Source organism: Entelurus aequoreus, linkage group LG10 (assembly GCF_033978785.1).
Source record: "Entelurus aequoreus isolate RoL-2023_Sb linkage group LG10, RoL_Eaeq_v1.1, whole genome shotgun sequence".
In the NCBI taxonomy this organism is placed as follows: Eukaryota; Metazoa; Chordata; class Actinopteri; order Syngnathiformes; family Syngnathidae; genus Entelurus; species Entelurus aequoreus.
Genome location: NC_084740.1, coordinates 22,737,974 through 22,756,516, shown reverse-complemented (window position 1 = coordinate 22,756,516; position 18,543 = coordinate 22,737,974). Strand labels below are relative to the sequence as shown.

At 39.0% G+C, this 18,543-nt stretch overlaps 1 protein-coding gene across 1 annotated transcript in view; it reads left to right on the top strand.

The window, feature by feature from the left end:
• LOC133659127 (neurobeachin-like) overlaps positions 1 to 18,543 on the top strand; it is a 601,703-nt gene that overhangs the window by 153,545 nt on the left and 429,615 nt on the right. The window contains exons 9-11 of the mRNA XM_062061862.1: positions 1,740 to 1,937; positions 6,762 to 6,895; positions 16,849 to 17,163. Of these exons, the coding sequence (XP_061917846.1) occupies positions 1,740 to 1,937; positions 6,762 to 6,895; positions 16,849 to 17,163 (647 nt within the window). The remainder of the gene's footprint in view (positions 1 to 1,739; positions 1,938 to 6,761; positions 6,896 to 16,848; positions 17,164 to 18,543) is intronic.

The following is an 18,543-nucleotide window of genomic DNA, read 5'->3' as shown; positions in this document are numbered from 1 at the left end:
CTCTCACATGTATTAACTGTAAATTGTTCAATGTATGTATGGTGAGTGCTATTGACAGTTTAACGATATCAAAACATTATTTAAACTAGTCCCTTATTCTCTTTTATTACATATGATTGAGCAAAACACCGATATAAAAGCAAGACATACTATTACTCATTTAAATCCTCTATTTGCCCTTGAACTCCTCCGGTGTTCAGTTTTTAAACAATAAGAAAAACAAATATTAAAAAAAAAGATTTGGAGAAAATTAAAATAATGACCTAATCACTCTAGTATCGATCGGATACTGATAATACACTTGGTATCGACACCCCCAATTTATAAATCGATACGCCCTGCTAGTATGTGTTGTTTACTGACTGTGCTAACATTGTTTTATTATCCTCTCTTTTGACTCATATTAATCTATTTGTTAACATCCACTTAATTTCTGCTGTAAAACACTTTTATCTACACTTCCTAAACAAAAGCACTTATTTATTGGTGATGTTTCAACTTAAGATGTTAAGAAATCCAGTTTATTGTGGTATAATGGAGGTATTTACTTTTAACTAGAGATGTCCGATATTCCGATATTGTCCAACTCTTAATTACCGATTCCGATATCAACCGATACGATATATACAGTCGTGGAATTAACACATTATTATGCCTAATTTTGTTGTGATGCCCCGCTGGATGCATTAAACAATGTAACAAGGTTTTCCAAAATATATCAACTCAAGTTATGGAAAAAAATGCCAACATGGCACTGCCATATTTATTATTGAAGTCACAAAGTGCATTATTTTTTTTAACATGCCTCAAAACAGCAGCTTGGAATTTTGGGACATGCTCTCCCTGAGAGAGCATGAGGAGGTTGAGGTGGGCGGGGTTGGGGGGCGGCGGGGTTGAGGGGGGGAGGGGGTAGCGGGGGTGTATATTGTAGCGTCCCGGAAGAGTTAGTGCTGCAAGGGGTTCTGGGTATATGTTATTTTGTGTTTATGTTGTGTTACGGTGCGGATGTTCTCCCGAAATGTGTTTGTCATTCACAGTGTGGCGCATATTTGTAACAGTGTTAAAGTTGTTTATACGACCACCCTCAGTGTGACCTGTATGGCTGTTGATCAAGTATGCATGCACTCACTTGTGTGTGTGAAAAGCCGTAGATATTATGTGACTGGACAGGCACGCAAAGGCAGCTCCTTTAAGGTTTATTGGCGCTCTGTACGTCTCCGGCGTTTTAAAAAGTCATACATTTTACTTTTTGGAACCGATACCGATAATTTTGAAACCGATACCGATAATTTCCGATATTACATTTTAAAGCATTTATCGGCCGATAATATCGGCAGTCCGATATTATTGGACATCTCTACTTTCAACTTAGGGAAGCGGCTCCACACTGTGTATGGAGAGACATATTTAGCCGCTTGTCAGCGGGGGGACTTCAAATAAATACAGTGAAAGCCAGAGGGGATGGGAGTTAAAAGGCATGAAGGGAGATCACTTGGTTATTCACAAACTCTGCCGATCAATGCGCACATCCCTACTTTCTGCATTCTCTTCCTTGGCAAAATCTAATAAAATGCTGTTGTGTTTGAGGGCTTTACTCACTTGTAATGCTGTAAATACTACACATATTTTATTGTTGGAAAAACCCCACACTACAGTGAACGCATGCATGTAATGAATGTGCAGGCAAAACCCCATCCCCGGTTTTAATTTCACCCTTGTTTGATTTCTTTCCTTCCCAGAGCACGTTCAAGTTTAAGTCTGAGAGCGACATCCACCTAGCGGAACATCACAAGCAAGTCTTGTATGACGGCAAGCTGGCCAGCTCCATCGCCTTCACTTATAACTCCAAGGCCACCGATGCACAACTCTGTCTGGAGTCTTCGCCCCGGGAAAACTCCTCCATCTTTGTCCACTCGCCCCATGCACTTATGCTACAGGTCAGTAGTCTGCTAAAAATTATAGAGCTGTGAATTTTTGGGCACCACACGATTTGATTTGATTCTTGGGGGTAACGATTCGATTCAGAATCGATTCTCAATTCAAAATCAACACTTTTTTTTTTTCTTAAACTTTGGGTGCCAGTTTTATGATGAACTGCATTCCTTCATAGAATAGACAAACCGCTCTGATAAGATTTTATGTTACTTAAAAGAAAACTGTTTATTAAATGTTTGGGTAACATTTTATTAAGTCTAAAATTGAGTCAATTAGCGAATTAGGTGGAGTATTAGGGAAAAAGAGACTATTTAATTTAACAAAATTACGAACCTGAAAGTATCGAAATAGGTGAGATTTTGGTAGGTCAAATTTTATACACAGTTCACTGAAACTAGCGAAGACATCACCAATATATAAGTCCTTTAGCCTGCTAAGGTTTGACTGCTTCCATAGAGAAAACGCTACATCTGTGCTAGGAGGGAGGAAGAGGTGGTTATTATGAATGGGGCTGTGGTTGGATAAGCCCTGCAGGCCGAAAGTATTTCTAAATTGAGACCAGATTCTAAGGGTAGAAATGACGATTGGACTACAAGTAAATTGGGATGGTCGATAAGGTAATTTTGATGTAAGTAGATCCAAGAGAGAGGTAGAACAGGAACTAGCTTCAGATTTACACCAGATTAATTCAGGTTCTTGGATCCAGAGAGTCACTTTGTGTATGTTAGCTGCCCAATAGTAGTATTTTAGATTAGGGAGTGATAAACCACCTACGGACCTATGCCTTTGCAGGAACTCTCTTCTAATCCTGGGAGTCTTGCCTTTCCATATAAAGGATGAAATTAGTTTGTTTATTATGCAAAAAAAGGAATTGGGTAAAAAGATAGGCAAACATTGAAACAGATACAAAAATCGAGGAAGCACATTCATTTTGACGCAGTTTACCCTGCCAGCAATAGTTATGTGTAAATCTTTCCACCTATCCAAATCTAATTTAAGTTTGTCGATTAGAGGTGGAAAATTGTCCTTGTAGAGAGCTGGTAGCTTGCGACAAATATGTACACCTAAGTACTTGAAGCTGTTCCTAGACATCTTAAATGGGAAATATCCATCAGGGATCTCAAGGGCCAAATTATTCACAGGGAAGCATTCACTCTTAACGAAATTCAATTTATAGCCAGAGAATGATCCAAAATTGTTTAGCAAATCAATAATCTTTGGAATGGTAGAGATTGGATCAGATATAAACAATAGTAAATCATCCGCGTATAGAGAATGTGTGTGTTCTAGACCGCATCTATGGATTCCTTTACTGATACCGGCCGATTTAAGAGCAATGGACAAGGGTTCGATTGCAGTAACAAATAACAATGGGCTTAGAGGGCACCCCTGCCGTGTACCTCTGCCAAGTGTGAAAAATTGGGATAACATCCCATTTGTGCTTACGGCAGCCCTAGGAGAAGAGTATAGAAGTGCTATCCAAGATATATATTTAGACCCAATGTTAAACCTCTTTAAGACCTCCAATAAATATCCCCACTCCACCCCGTCGAAAGCTTTCTCTGCATCCAAAGAGACCACCACTTCTGGCGTCTCCTCGGATGCTGGAGAAAAAATAATGTTAAGAAGGCTACGAATGTTGGGAAAAGAGTGCCGGTTTTTCATAAATCCAGTTTGGTCAGGTGATATGATGTTTGGTAAAATTGATTCAAGGCGAAGGGCCAGTACTTTAGCTAAAATCTTATAATCAGCGTTTAAGAGAGAGATGGGACGGTAAGAACTACAGTCAGAATCAACTTTGCCCGGTTTTAGTAATAAAGTTATTGACGCTTCGGTGAGAGTTCGAGGCAAGGTACCCCGGTCCAGAGAGTCAGTGTACATATTTAAAAGGAGAGGAGTCAGTTTATCTGATAATTTTTTATAAAACTCTATAGGATAGCCATCTGGGCCAGGGGCCTTGCCGCTCTGCATTAGTTTAATTGAATTGACAATTTCCCGGATTACTAAAGGTTGATCCAAAGCGCTCTCTTGAGTAGTAGTTATGGATGGAAATTTCAAGTTATCCAGGAAACGCAACATGATTGTTTTATCAGCAGCGCATTGTGAAGTATATAGTTCAGAGTAGAATGATTTGAAGGTGTCATTAATGACTGAAGGAATGACTGTAAGTTCATCTGTGAGGGTTCTGATTTGTCGAATTTGCCGAGATGCTGACTGGCTTTTAATTTGGCGTGATAGATGGCGCCCTGCCTTCTCACCGTGCTCGTACAGGAAGCCACGCGATCGTAAGAGTAATTTTTCAGTTTCTTGTGTTGACAATAAATTATAGTTCATTTGCAGATTTTGTCTATCTTTAACCAGATCAGGGTATGGAGATACTGATAGTTGTCTGTCCAATTCTGTTATACTTTCCATGAGCTGCTCCTGTTTTTGTCTTCTCAATTTGTTTTGTCTTGCTGAATAAGAAATAATCTCTCCCCGGACTACCACCATTAATGTCTCCCAGAGTAAAGACGGGGATATGGGAGTAGAGTTGTTGGTGACAAGAAAATCATCTATCACTTTGGAAATTGTTTTGCAGAATCCGTCATCATTGAGTAGTGTGCATTTAAACCTCCATGGAGTCTGCGTTTTTTTAAAGAGTGTAAACGAAAGATCAAGTGACAATGGAGCATGGTCAGATATCACTATTGTTGAATATTCTACATTATCGACAGCCGGAAGGAGATTATCATCTATGAAAAAGTAGTCAATCCTTGAAAAAGTTTTATGGACCTGAGAATAAAAAGAGAATTGTTTTTTATCTGGGTAAAGAAAGCGCCACGGGTCCACACCTCCTATTTGACCCATGAGATTTGAAATTGTTTTGGCCATTTTTAATGGGGGGCCCTGCCTTGGACTAGATTTGTCTAGCAACGGGTCTATTGCACAGTTCAGGTCTCCCCCCAATATTAAACGATGAGAACTGAGGTCTGGCAAAAGTGAAAACACTTTCCTAATAAATGCTTCATCATCCCAATTGGGTGCATAAAGGTTGGCAAGGACAACAGACATATTATTAAGAGAACCCGAGACTATTACAAAACGACCTTGATGGTCAGTTATGACATTTGTTGGGCTAAACTGGATTCTTTTGTGTATTAAAATAGCTGTGCCCCTTGCTTTACTGCTACAATTTGAGTGAAAAGATTGCCCAACCCATGAGGCCTTTAATCTATGGTGATCCTTAGTGGTCAGATGAGTCTCTTGTAGGAAAGCAATTTCAGTTTTAAATGGGAAAATACTCTACCTCTTTTAACTGGGCCATTGATCCCTTTAATGTTCCAAGAAACAAATCTCAAGCAAGATAACCCTTTTTTGTTTGTATTAGCCATAATCACATTTATAAAAAATATGGTGAGATGACACAATGCCTTGTAGAAGGAAGTGGTATTAACATACAGATAGGACTAAAAGAAAAGACAAATTTGTAGGACCTAACACACAAAACCCCCCCCCAAAAAAACCATAGCAACAAAGAACAAATATACACTCCTAAACCACCCTAAGCTTGTCCTAAGAACTAGAACTAGCAGCGGGACTCCATAAACTCTATTACTTCCGTATGACATTAATCTGTGAACTAATATCACCGAGCAGATAGGGCTCCTGTATCTGCTAATGTGTCTATAATGTACAGTAGATGACACTTAAATAGGAATAAGCAAAAAATAAATAAATAAATAAATGTAATATATAAATAAATAAGAGGGAAAAAAAAGTTGCATTGCAGAAATTGACCAAAAAATATAACCATACCTCAAATAAGTTGCACAACAGGATGATTAGTTGCCTGCAAGCCTAAATAAACAATGTCCATTGTTTTTCTGACGCACCCGTTAATGTCCTCTTCAACGTAATTTTGGCCTGAAACGTCTTCCATACAAAGTCATCTTCCACTAACCTGTGGGAGCGATGCGTTCGTCGTAGAAGTCCCGGGCTTTTTGTGGAGACTCAAAGTACAAGTTTTCATTTCTGAAGGATACCTGGAGACGGGCGGGGTGCAGCAAGCGAAATTTAATTCCTTTCAGGTAGAGCGCATTTTTGACGGAGTTGAAAGCAGCTCGTTTCTTGGCCAAAGCAGGGCTGATGTCCGGGTAAACTCTGAGCTCGGTGCCGCGGCAATCCAATCCATGTTGTCTGGCCCATCTGAGAACTCCTTCTCTCTCCTGGAAACGGAGGAATGTAACAATGAAAGTCCGCGGCCTTCCGGCGCCAGCATCCAATGGTCTGGGACCGAGGGAGCATATATATATATATATATATATATATATATATATATATATATATATATATATATATATATATATATATATATACATATATACATATATACATATATACATATATGTATATGTATATATATAGGTATATATACATATATATATGTATATATAGGTATATATATGTATATATACATATATCTATATATGTATATATGTATATATATATATGTATATATAGGTATATATATATATATATATATATATATATATATATAGGTATATATAGGTATATATATATATATATAGGTATATATATAGGTATATATATAGGTATATATATGTATGTATGTATCTATATATATATGTGTGTGTATATATATATATACACGTATATATATTTTTAAAATCAATATTTTTTTGAACACATTACGAATCGTTACAAATAAGAATTGCAATTAATTCAAAAATCTTAATTTTTTTGGACACCCCTAAAAAAATAATGTGTTCAAATGTGAGTGTTTTTTTTTTTTTTTAGCTTTTAAAGTGTTATCTCTTTCCCAGGATGTGAAAGCCACTGTGACTCACTCCATCCACCGCGCCATCCACTCCATCGGCGGCATCCAGGTCCTCTTCCCTCTGTTTGCTCAGCTGGACTACCATCAGTTAAACGACAGCCAAGTGGAGACCACTGTATGGTGAGAGCTAGCAGAACCTACCAATGTGACGAAACAGCAGATAAAATATATACTGTACGTTCATTTTGCAGAGTAATGTTAATTTTACACTCAAATGAACACGGTGTGCCTTCTTTTCTCTGAGCTGGCTACCCCAACGCCCGCCCGCCGCGCTCTGGATGGCGTCAGGGCTCTGATCTAACTCCATGTTGTTTGAACGCCAGCAGTTTGACCAGATAGCCACAGCGCCTGCACAGCAGTTCAAACCCTCCAAGCCAAAAGATCTCTTGCCTCTGAAGTTGCCTCTTATCTCTGCTCTCTGTCCCTCCCACTCTGGCATTAGAAGCGTCTTTTCTTCCATAGCAGACCCGCCGCTCACTGGCCAACGCTTTTGTTTGTTTATAGCGAGTGCTTGTAAATCCCGTTGGGCTCAGAAGCTTTGAAGATTCTGCAACAAAAATGTCTGGATTTAATATCCAGTGCGGTTCTGCTCACCCGCAAATAGTATAAAAAAACAGAGTCCAAACAAGAATGGCAGATAGTGTTCAAGATGTGCAGCTTGTGTTTTACTGTAGGTAGGAGTGATTGGTTTAAAAACAAGCAGCTAAAATGCGCCAAACATGTATAAGTGTGGAGATAGTGTTTTCCATTTTTCCCTTGTTGTTAATTTAAATGGGTGTAATTCTGAATTTGTATATGATATATGGTTGTTTTTTTTAATAATATCCTCAAATTGTGCTATGTTATGTTTGTTGGTTTGCACCATGACTAGGGAAGGTTGTTTGCATCGGGTCATATAAGTAATTGCTGCGCCCTATTTAAATCAAAGTACTAAAAATGGTCTTAGGCCTGACTAACTAATGTTGTCTACAAGATGGCGATAAAGCAGCAGCATATAAATGTACTTTTAAAATCAACTGAAATATCCCTGCGGCCAGATTTCTTTAAACTCACAACGTCTCACGGGCCAAATTAAAGATGCCGGCAGGCTGCAGTTTAGACACCCCTGGTTTAGTGGATTACAGTTCCCCATAGGAAACGATGTAAACATGAATAATTACTTCCAACCTCGACAAAAAGTCCCTATTTTAGTGAAGAAATGCACACTTAGAAGACACTGTAATGTAACTAATGTGTATCAAACAACCATAACAATGGAGTCATGGATTATCAATCTCCCTATTATCAAAACAAAAGGCCAAGCTGACGTCGACATGCGCATACACACAAAAGTCACTTTGGTGCTCTCAAACGTCAATAATAAAAAATACAAAAACGTATTTACCTTGCTGCCCACGAATGTTTTTGGCCTGCACCCCACAAGAGGAGGCGAACGCATTTAAACAGAGACTTGATGAGGAGAAGAGAGTGGAGGGAGAGGGGAGGAGGGGCTGTGTGTTACGGCTCTAAAAGATAGTCCTCCTTTTTTTTTTTTTAAATGGTTTTCTTCTTTTCCGTCTCCTCTCTAAGTGTACTGTAATTTCACAGCCCATCCCTCCTTCTTTCCTGGCTGGTTTGTTGGCTTTTTTTGAAGAGGCATAATTCAAGAGACAAAGTTCCTGATAAACATTGAAAATTAGATCTTATTCATCTCATTATGTTTATCAAAACGTATTCAAATGTTTTATTTAAGAGAACAGTTGATTTAAGTTGTGTTACAAAAGGAGAACAGGAAGTGACCAAATGGATTTGAAATTGCTTCGAAATTAAAGAAGGGTAGGATTAGATCAGGGGTGTCCAAACTTTTTCCACTGAGGGCCGCACACTGAAAAATCAAAGCAAGCGGGGGCCATTTTGATATTATTTATTTTAAAAACCAATACAATATATGTATAAAAAAGATACATTTAGGCCTTCACTCAAACTTGATCCCGGGGACCCCAAAAGGTTTTGGTCCAAAAAAATATTACAAATGTGTCATTATTTAGTATTATTATTATTATTATTCAAGGTTTAAATCTCTAGATCAACATTAGGTCTATCTGTCAATATAACGCTTTTAAAGATTTAAGTTGTATGCCATTTTTGTCAAGAAAACCGTGTTTTTTTTATGGAAAAAAACACAAAATATGCAATATTTTCCCCCAATATGTAATGTAATGACACTTAAAAAAAAAAAAAAAAAAGTCCCACTAAAATTATTGGGGATCCAAAAGGGTCCTGCTCAGTAAAGTTTAAAAAAATAAATCCAACATTTTTTTAAACTTTTACCACAATAGTCTCAAGATCAACTTCAGATCTATCCGTCAATTATAAGTTTTATTGTTGTTCATGTTTTTTGTTTGTTCTTTTTAGGCCCTTCTTTAAAAAACTTTGTTTTTTAAATGGCAACCAAAAAATATGCAACATTTTCCCCCCAAAATATCTCAAAGTGGAATATTTAATGTGAAGTAAATGGAGCCTAGAATGGGTCAATAATTCATAATGAAATTGATTTTGATTCATTATTATTTTTTAAAGAAAGAAACTGCCTGCATGGCAGCTTTGTGTTATTAGAGTAAATAATGCAACATTTTCTTGCTACATTTCACCTGTTTGCTCTTTTATACCACTTTTTATGTTTTTTATTTTTTTGTCATCATATTTTTAGAATGTGCCGTGGGGCCGTTAAAAAATTACCTGCGGGCCGCAAATGGCCCCCGGGCCACACTTTGGACACCCCTGGATTAGATAACCCGTATCATTCCTACTCCTTTTCGGACATGTTGTATAAAGAAAAGGAAAATATATGGAATGTCTGATGAATCATTTTGTAACTGTTGGAAAAAAACTTCCATCCATCCATTTTCTAATGCTTGTCCCTTTTGGAGTTGCGGGGGGGTACTGGAGCCTATCTCAGCTGCATTGGGGCGGTAGGCGGGGTACGCCTTCAACCAACCAAAAGTTTTGTGAAAGTCGAGAAAAGAAACACGCCGAAGCACTGAGAAGTGGCGTCCGAGTAATGAACTGCGTCAACAGGATGTGATGGAGTTAAAAAATGGCTGCACTACGTGTATACTCTACTGCACAGGAAGTCATGACCCCAAAATGTCAGTGCCCTAAGGTTCCCAGCGGCGCTCATTAGCGTTTGTACACCGACACATGGCTCGCCCACAGAGGCATATTTGCCACGATCTAAAAGTTCATAAAACGGTGCATGAACTGGTACTTGAAAAAAAAACCCAAAAAAACATGCAAATTCTATCCAAAACTAATTTTCACTGATTTTCTTGACATGCAAATTTAACAGAATATGAATTGAAGTTGTACGCATCTTGCTCACAGTTACAAGACCACCCCCATCTACCTTATGTTACCATTAGTGCAGGCCTGGGCAATTATTCTGTCTCGGGGGGCCAAATTTAGAGAAAAAAAATGTGTCTGGGGGCCGGTATATCTATTTTTAGCAACACTTATACAAAACCTCACAATGATGTCTTGATTGAATGCTAAAAATGTTATGGCAGAACGGAATTTTAAATTTTTTTTATTAAATGAGACACACAGAATGTACAAGAAAATAAAGAATGTGGGGTTTACAATATTAACTATGAAGGATAAAACACTGAATATTGACAACATATGAACGTCACACCCCCTCTCGATCGACATATTTTACAATCAAGCGAAACGCAACAAAAATGCAACAAACACAGCGTAATATGAACGCGAAGGGTAAAAAAAACAAAACACCTACAATCTGATATATCTGATACATCACTAAGCTTTAGAACTTTGTTGTAAAAATCTCCTTCCGCATCTCTCCCTGACACCCGCATTTCAGGCTGGCCGCTCTGGAAACACTCAGTGGAAACGCTCCCCACTCACACTGCTTGGTGCCTGGTCTGAGCTGCTGTGATTTAGATTACCATCGTAACTAGTATATCATGCAAAAGCGCAGATTCCAACCATTTAAAGGCCTACTGAAACCCACTACTACCGACCACGCAGTCTGATAGTTTATATATCAATGATGAAATCTCAACATTGCAACACATGCCAATACGGCTGGGTTAACTTATAAAGTGCAATTTTAAATTTCCCGGGAAACTTCCGGCTGAAAACGTCTTGGTATGATGACGTTTGCGCGTGACGTCAAGGGTTGAAGGAGACATTTTGGAATAGCACGGTCGCCAGCTTAAGTCGTCTGTTTTCACCACATTATTCCACAGTATTCTGGACATCTGTGTTGGTGAATCTTTTGCAATTTGTTCAATGAACAATGGAGACTGCAAAGAAGAAAGTTGTAGGTGGGATTGGTGTATTAGCGGCCGGCTACAGCAACACAACCAGGAGGACTTTGAGTTGGATAGCAGACGCGCTACCGTGAGTACAGCTTTGGCTTACAAACATTTGATTGCTTGCCCGTACGTGCGTGGCGCTATGTGCATGTCACGTACGTAACTTTGGGGAAATATATGTTTCTTGCCGACTCTGATGGCGGCCGGGGTGTCGTCGAAAGCTACAACGCCGTCCGCCGCCGCGCCGCTGTCCTCACCTGTCTGGGTTAACTTCCTCCGTCGCCGGGCCGCCGACCGCACCGATCATCGTGGTGAAGTCCTTCGTCGCGCCGTCGATCGCTGGAACGCAGGTGAGCTATGCTAATGTTTTTAGCATTGCTCTGTCGAGGTCCCGTAGCTAAGTTAGCTTCAATGGTGTCGTTAGCAACATTATTGCTAGGCTTCGCCAGGCTGGAAAGCATTAACCGTGTGGTTACAGATCCAGGGTTTGGTAGTATTATTGATCTTCTGTCTATCCTTCCAGTCAGGGGCTTATTTCGTCTGTTTCTATCTGCAGTTAAGCACGATGCTATCACGTTAGCTCCGTAGCTAAAGTGCTTCGCCGATGTATTGTCGTGGAGATAAGTCACTGTGAATGTCCATTTCGCGTTCTCGACTCTCATTTTCAAGAGGATATAGTATCCGAGGTGGTTTAAAATACAAATCTGTGATCCACAATAGAAAAAGGAGAAAGTGTGGAATCCAATGAGCCAGCTTGTACCTAAGTTACGGTCAGAGCGAAAAAAGTTACGTCCTGCACTGCACTCTAATCCTTCACTCTCATGTTCCTCATCCACAAATCTTTCATCCTGGCTCAAATTAATGGGGTAATCGTCGCTTTCTTGGTCCGAATCGCTCTCGCTGCTGGTGTAAACAATGGGGAAATGTGAGGAGCTTTTCAACCTGTGACGTCACGCTACTTCCGGTACAGGCAAGGCTTTTTTATCAACGACCAAAAGTTGCAAACTTTATCGTCGATGTTCTCTACTAAATCCTTTCAGCAAAAATATGGCAATATCACGAAATGATCAAGTATGACACATAGAATGGATCTGCTATCCCCCTTTAAATCAGAACATTTAATTTCAGTAGGCCTTTAAATACTTTGTATAGTTCAAAACTTATAGCAATTTAAAAACATCACTGCACATCATAATGGCAGCTACAGTTTCCTTCTTAAAGATATAAACAATTGTTTTGGAATGTCCGGCGGGCCAGATTGAAAAGCTTACCAGGCCTTAATTTGCCCAGGTCGGCATTAGTGGTGTAACAGGACATATACAGTAGATCTTAACAGTGTCTGTTTTTTTTAAAGTACTAATGACAAAAAATGCTTGCGGTCTGTATAATTTTTTTGCTGTTAGAGCTTTTCACTCGCCACACGTACACGCTGCGAGCATGTGCACGCTCACAGAAGCCGTCCAAGAGCAGCAACCAACAGTTGGCAGTCATGTTGTTGTTTGGATAGAATATTAATTCGATGAACACTAACGTTAGCTATCCAAATCGCCGTCATTCGCTAACAACACACAGAGCTAATGCGGGCGCAATGATGTCATTACGTTCTAAAAGCCGTATGACGGCGGAATACAATGCCTATAACTCATTGAAAAGTTAGTTCCCTCGAGGCATACACGTAATGGTGGCAAACATCTATTTTAACTGCTTAAATAATAAAAATGCAATTATTATATGGAATTTAACTGCTTAAATCATATAAATGCAATTATAACATCAATTTTAACCGCTTAAATAATATACATGCAATTATTACATCATCTTTAACTGCTTAAATAATATAACTGCAACTATTGCATCAACTTTAACGGGTTAAATAATATAAGTGCAATTATTACTAAGTCATAAATTCACCAATATGAAATTAAATGACAAATTGGCATAATTATCACAGCTAAACCAGCAGCAATACAGAACAAAACAGAGCGAGAATGTGCCAAAGAAACAGTACATTTTCACACAATTTGAGCATAAATTGATAGTTGATAGCCAATTGTGGCGATGTCAGACTGGTGATAAAACTGTTATTCCTACATGCAAGAGTTGTGTATTTTTTTTACTTTAAGGCGCACTTAAAATCCTTTTTTTTCCTCAAAACTCGACAGTGCGCCTTATAACCCGGTGTGCCTAATGTAGGGAATAATTCTGGTTTTGCTTACCGACTTCGATGCAATTTTATTTAGGACATGGTGTAATAAGTGTGACCAGTAGATGGCAGTCAAACATAAGATAAATGTGTAGACTGCAATATGATGGCAATATGACTCAAGTAAACAACACCAACATTTTATATGTTCCATTGAAACTATAGAAAATTACACACGGCGCTCAAAAATCTATCAAAATGTTTTAGTACGACTTTGGTAAGCTATGAAGCCGCACCGCTGACGGATTGTACTGTGCTTCAACATACGAGTATTACGGCGTGTGTGTATAAGATAAGACATATTATCTGGCGTTTTGTTTCGCAATATTATGCAAAAGCAGCTTTTCTTACCTACTGGTACCTGCTGATCTGTATTTGAGATCTGCATTAATCCTGAAAAATTGCGCATGTCCGCTTTTGTAGTCCGTGACGACACCGTAGTCGATAAGCGTCTTATATTTTCTCTATCTTCTTGTTATGGGACATTCATCCTCCACTGTTGCCATTTCTAATATAAAGTAGTGTAAAGTTCTTACTTATATCTGTCAGTAAACTCGCCATGAAAGCGCTAAAACATACCGGTGTAGTGAGTTTACATTATTCACCCAAGGAACTTTAGTTATTAGAGCAGGGGTCCCCAAACTTTTTGACTCGGGGGCCGCATTGGGTTAAAAGAATTTGGCCGGGGGCCAGGCTGTGTGTATATATATATATATATATATATATATATATATATATATATATATATATATATATATATATATATATATATATATATATATATATATATATATATATATATATATATATACATTGTCTTTATAATCTGTTTTGTCATTTAACATCAATTAACATTGATGTTCATCAACATTTAACATTGTCACGTTATAGATGGGAAAATTCATTTTTAGAAAATATGATTTGCCTGAGCGACTAGGAGACACCAAGAGTAACAAGCGGTAGAAAATGGATTAGAAAGGAAAGATTTTTTTAAAAAAAACTTTAAAAAAAAATTATTTTTTTAACTTGGGACTTCCTGTGGGCAGGATTTTGGATGCTGGGGGGCCGGATCCGGCCCGCGGGCTGTAGTTTGGGGACCCCTGTATTAGAGAGTTCCGGTCGGACGGTTTTTCATGGGACACATTTCCGGCCTTGTTGTTGTTTCTGGATGAGGAGATGCTGCTCCGTTATTGATTAAGTAACCTAAAATCATCGGCCTGGAGGTTGGGTCTTGGGCGCAGTTGGGTGTTCCAACAGGACAATGACCCCAAACACACGTCAAAAGTGGTAAAGGAATGGCTCAATAAGGCTAGAATTTAGGTTTTAGAATGGCCTTCCCAAAGTCCTGACGTGTGGACAATGCTGAAGAAACAAGACCATGTCAGAAAACCAACACATTTAGCTGAACTGCACCAATTTTGTCAAGAGGAGTGGTCAAAAATTCAACCAAAAGCTTGTGGATCGCTACCAAAAGCGCCTTATTGCAGTGAAACTTGCCAAGGGACATGTAACCAAATATTAAAGGCCTACTGAAATGAAATTGTTTTATTTAAACGGGGATAGCAGATCCATTCTGTGTGTCATACTTGATCATGTCGCGATATTGCCATATTTTTGCTGAAAGGATTTAGTAGAGAACATCGACGATAAAGTTTGCAACTTTTGGTCGCTGATAAAAAAGCCTTGCCTGTACCGGAAGTAGCGTGACGTCACAGGTTGAACGGCTCCTCACATTTCCCCATTGTTTACACCAGCAGCGAGAGCCATTCGGACCGAGAAAGCGACGATTACCCCATTAATTTGAGCCAGGATGAAAGATTCGTGGATGAGGAAAGTGAGAGTGAAGGATTAGAGTGCAGTGCAGGACGCATCTTTTTTCGCTCTGACCGTAACTTAGGTACAAGCTGGCTCATTGGATTCCACACTTTCTCCTTTTTCTATTGTGGATCACGGATTTGTATTTCAAACCACCTCGGATACTATATCCTCTTGAAAATGAGAGTCGAGAACGCGAAATGGACATTCACAGTGACTTTTATCTCCACGACAATACATCGGTGAAGCACTTTAGCTATGGAGCTAGCGTGATAGCATCGTGCTTAAATGCAGATAGAAACAAAATAAATAAACCCCTGACTGGAAGGATAGACAGAAAATCAACAATACAATTAAACCATGGACATGTAAATACACGGTTAATGCTTTCCAGCTTGGCGAAGCTTAACAATGCTGTTGCTAACGACGCCATTGAAGCTAACTTAGCAACGGGACCTCACAGAGCTATGATAAAAACATTAGCGCTCCACCTATTCCAGCCAGCCCTCATCTGCTCATCAACACCAGTGCTCACCTGCGTTCCAGCGATCGATGGAAGGACGAAGGACTTCACCCGATCATCCGTGCGATCGGCGGCTAGCATCGGCTAGCGAGTCTGCTATCCAAGTCAAAGTCCTCCTGGTTGTGTTGCTGCAGCCAGCCGCTAATACACCGATCCCACCTACAGCTTTCTTCTTTGCAGTCTTCATTGTTCATTAAACAAATTGCAAAAGATTCACCAACACAGATGTCCAGAATACTGTGGAATTTTGAGATGAAAACAGAGCTTTTTTGTATTGGATTCAAAGGTGTCCGAATACTTCCGTTTAACTATTGACGTCACGCGCATACGTCATCATACATAGACATTTTCAACCGGAAGTTTAGCTGGAAATTTAAAATTGCACTTTATAAGTTAACCCGGCCGTATTGGCATGTGTTGCAATGTTAAGATTTCATCATTGATATATAAACTATCAGACTGCGTGGTCGGTAGTAGTGGGTTTCAGTAGGCCTTTAACATTGCTGTATGTATATTTTTGACCCAGCAGATTTGGTCACATTTTCAGTAGACCCATAATAAATTCATAAAAGAACCAAACTTCATGAATGTTTCTTGTGACTAACAATTATGTGCTCCAATCACTCTATCACAATAAAATAAGAGTTGTAAAGAACATAATGTCTTGAGTTTCCAATCATTTCTACAAGTGTATGTAAACTTTTGACCACGACTGTGTAAATATATATGAACAGATAATTGAACTCTCACCCTTGCCCTTGGCGGAGGTAATAGTTTCAGAGAAAGCGTAGCTATCTGACGGCGTGGATTGTTTAAAGTGCGGCGACAGTCGGAAGGGGCAAATAAGAGAGGCGTCACTTAGAGCGAGGAGACGAGGCGACACTCGATCACAGGACTTTGTATGCATGTAGTGCATCTGTGGGCCAGCCTGCACTGGAGTGATTGTGTCCTTGTTATTGTTGTGCTTGAGTGGAGGCCACCAGAGAATGTGAGGCAAAGCCGATTACCGAGCGTCACCCGGCACCACTGTCACTCAGCCAAAGGCTTTGGCGGAACAACGGAAAAAGGCACCTTCAGCGTACTTTCCCTGGCTCTTCATGCTCTCTGTACTTGTTAATTCACTTCTTCAGTTGACCTTATACTGCCCCCGGCTTACTGTAAACTGATTCTTTTGTTTTCTCTTATTGTGATAACCATCTTGTTCTTTTTCCAGCGCTACTCTGCTGGCCTTTCTGGTGGAGCTGCTGAAAAGCTCGGTTGCCATGCAGGAGCAGATGCTTGGAGGAAAGGGCTTTTTGGTAATTGGATACCTCCTGGAGAAGGTAACACAACATCCTTTCTTTGTGACATCACTGTGTTGCCGGTTGATGTTGACAAAGACGCCTCCGCCAGCTTTCGCACTCTCACGTATGGCTCCATCTGTTCAAAATATGATTAAACCACACCTTTTGCTTCTGCACCTTCATTTATCTCTTCTCCTGCCATGGCGGAGTCCCCACCTGGGCGGAGAGCAGGTGGCAGCGCGGTGGTAACGTGTCAAAGTGGAAATTCTGTGCAAAGTCAAACTCATTCATCATGAAGACGGAGGGCGTCCGTTTTCAAACAGTGGGGGCGTGACATAATCGGGACGTGCTCTTACTAATTGGTCCTTTTAATTGGGCTATGGGGTGGCATCACACGTGCCATTAGTGTCTTTGTAAAGCATGGAACACAAAAAGTCTTAGATTAATAAGTGAATAATAAATGCTAAATACACGCATGTTTGGACTTATATACACTACCGTTCAAAAGTTTGGGGTCACCCAAACAATTTTGTGGAATAGCCTTCATTTCTAAGAACAAGAATAGACTGTCGAGTTTCAGATGAAAGTTCTCTTTTTCTGGCCATTTTGAGCGTTTAATTGACCCCACAAATGTGATGCTCCAGAAACTCAATCTGCTCAAAGGAAGGTCAGTTTTGTAGCTTCTGTAACGAGCTAAACTGTTTTCAGATGTGTGAACATGATTGCACAAGGGTTTTCTAATCATCAATTAGCCTTCTGAGCCAATGAGCAAACACATTGTACCATTAGAACACTGGAGTGATAGTTGCTGGAAATAGGCCTCTATACACCGATGTAGATATTGCACCAAAAACCAGACATTTGCAGCTAGAATAGTCATTTACCACATTAGCAATGTATAGAGTGTATTTCTTTAAAGTTAAGACTAGTTTAAAGTTATCCTCATTGAAAAGTACAGTGCTTTTCCTTCAAAAATAAGGACATTTCGATGTGACCCCAAACTTTTGAACGGTAGTGTACATTACATTTTATTCATGTCAGTACTCAGCTTCTTAAGTTGTTTAACAATTATAGTAGGTGAGAAAACTGTGCGAGTAAATTGTTTTTCAGCTTTGTACAAAAAACTTTATAATAGTCCCACTTTTATAAGCTTTTCTACAAATCAAAAAAATTCACTGGGAGGAGGATCCTTACTTATTTTTATTTTTTATTTTTATTTCTTACATATAATTGAAATATTAATCTATTTTCAAATCTCATTTATTTTACATTTGTTTGTAATTTAACATGAATTCAAAGTAATTATGTAAATACAACAATACTTTAAAGCATACATTTAAATGTTTGATAATACATCAGAATCAGAATAGTTTTTATTGCCATAGTTTGAGAACGGGTTCACAAACTAGGAATTTTACTTGGTGCAATCGTGCAACATAAAACAAAATATACAATTACAATATAATTAAGTTTTGAACACATTTTGTAAAGATACAAATGATATCTTTACAAAAAAAAAATATATATATCCATCCATCCATTTTCATACATATACATATTAGGGGTGTGGGAAAAAATCGATTCGAATTCGAATCACGCTTCTCACGTTGTGCGATTCAGTATCG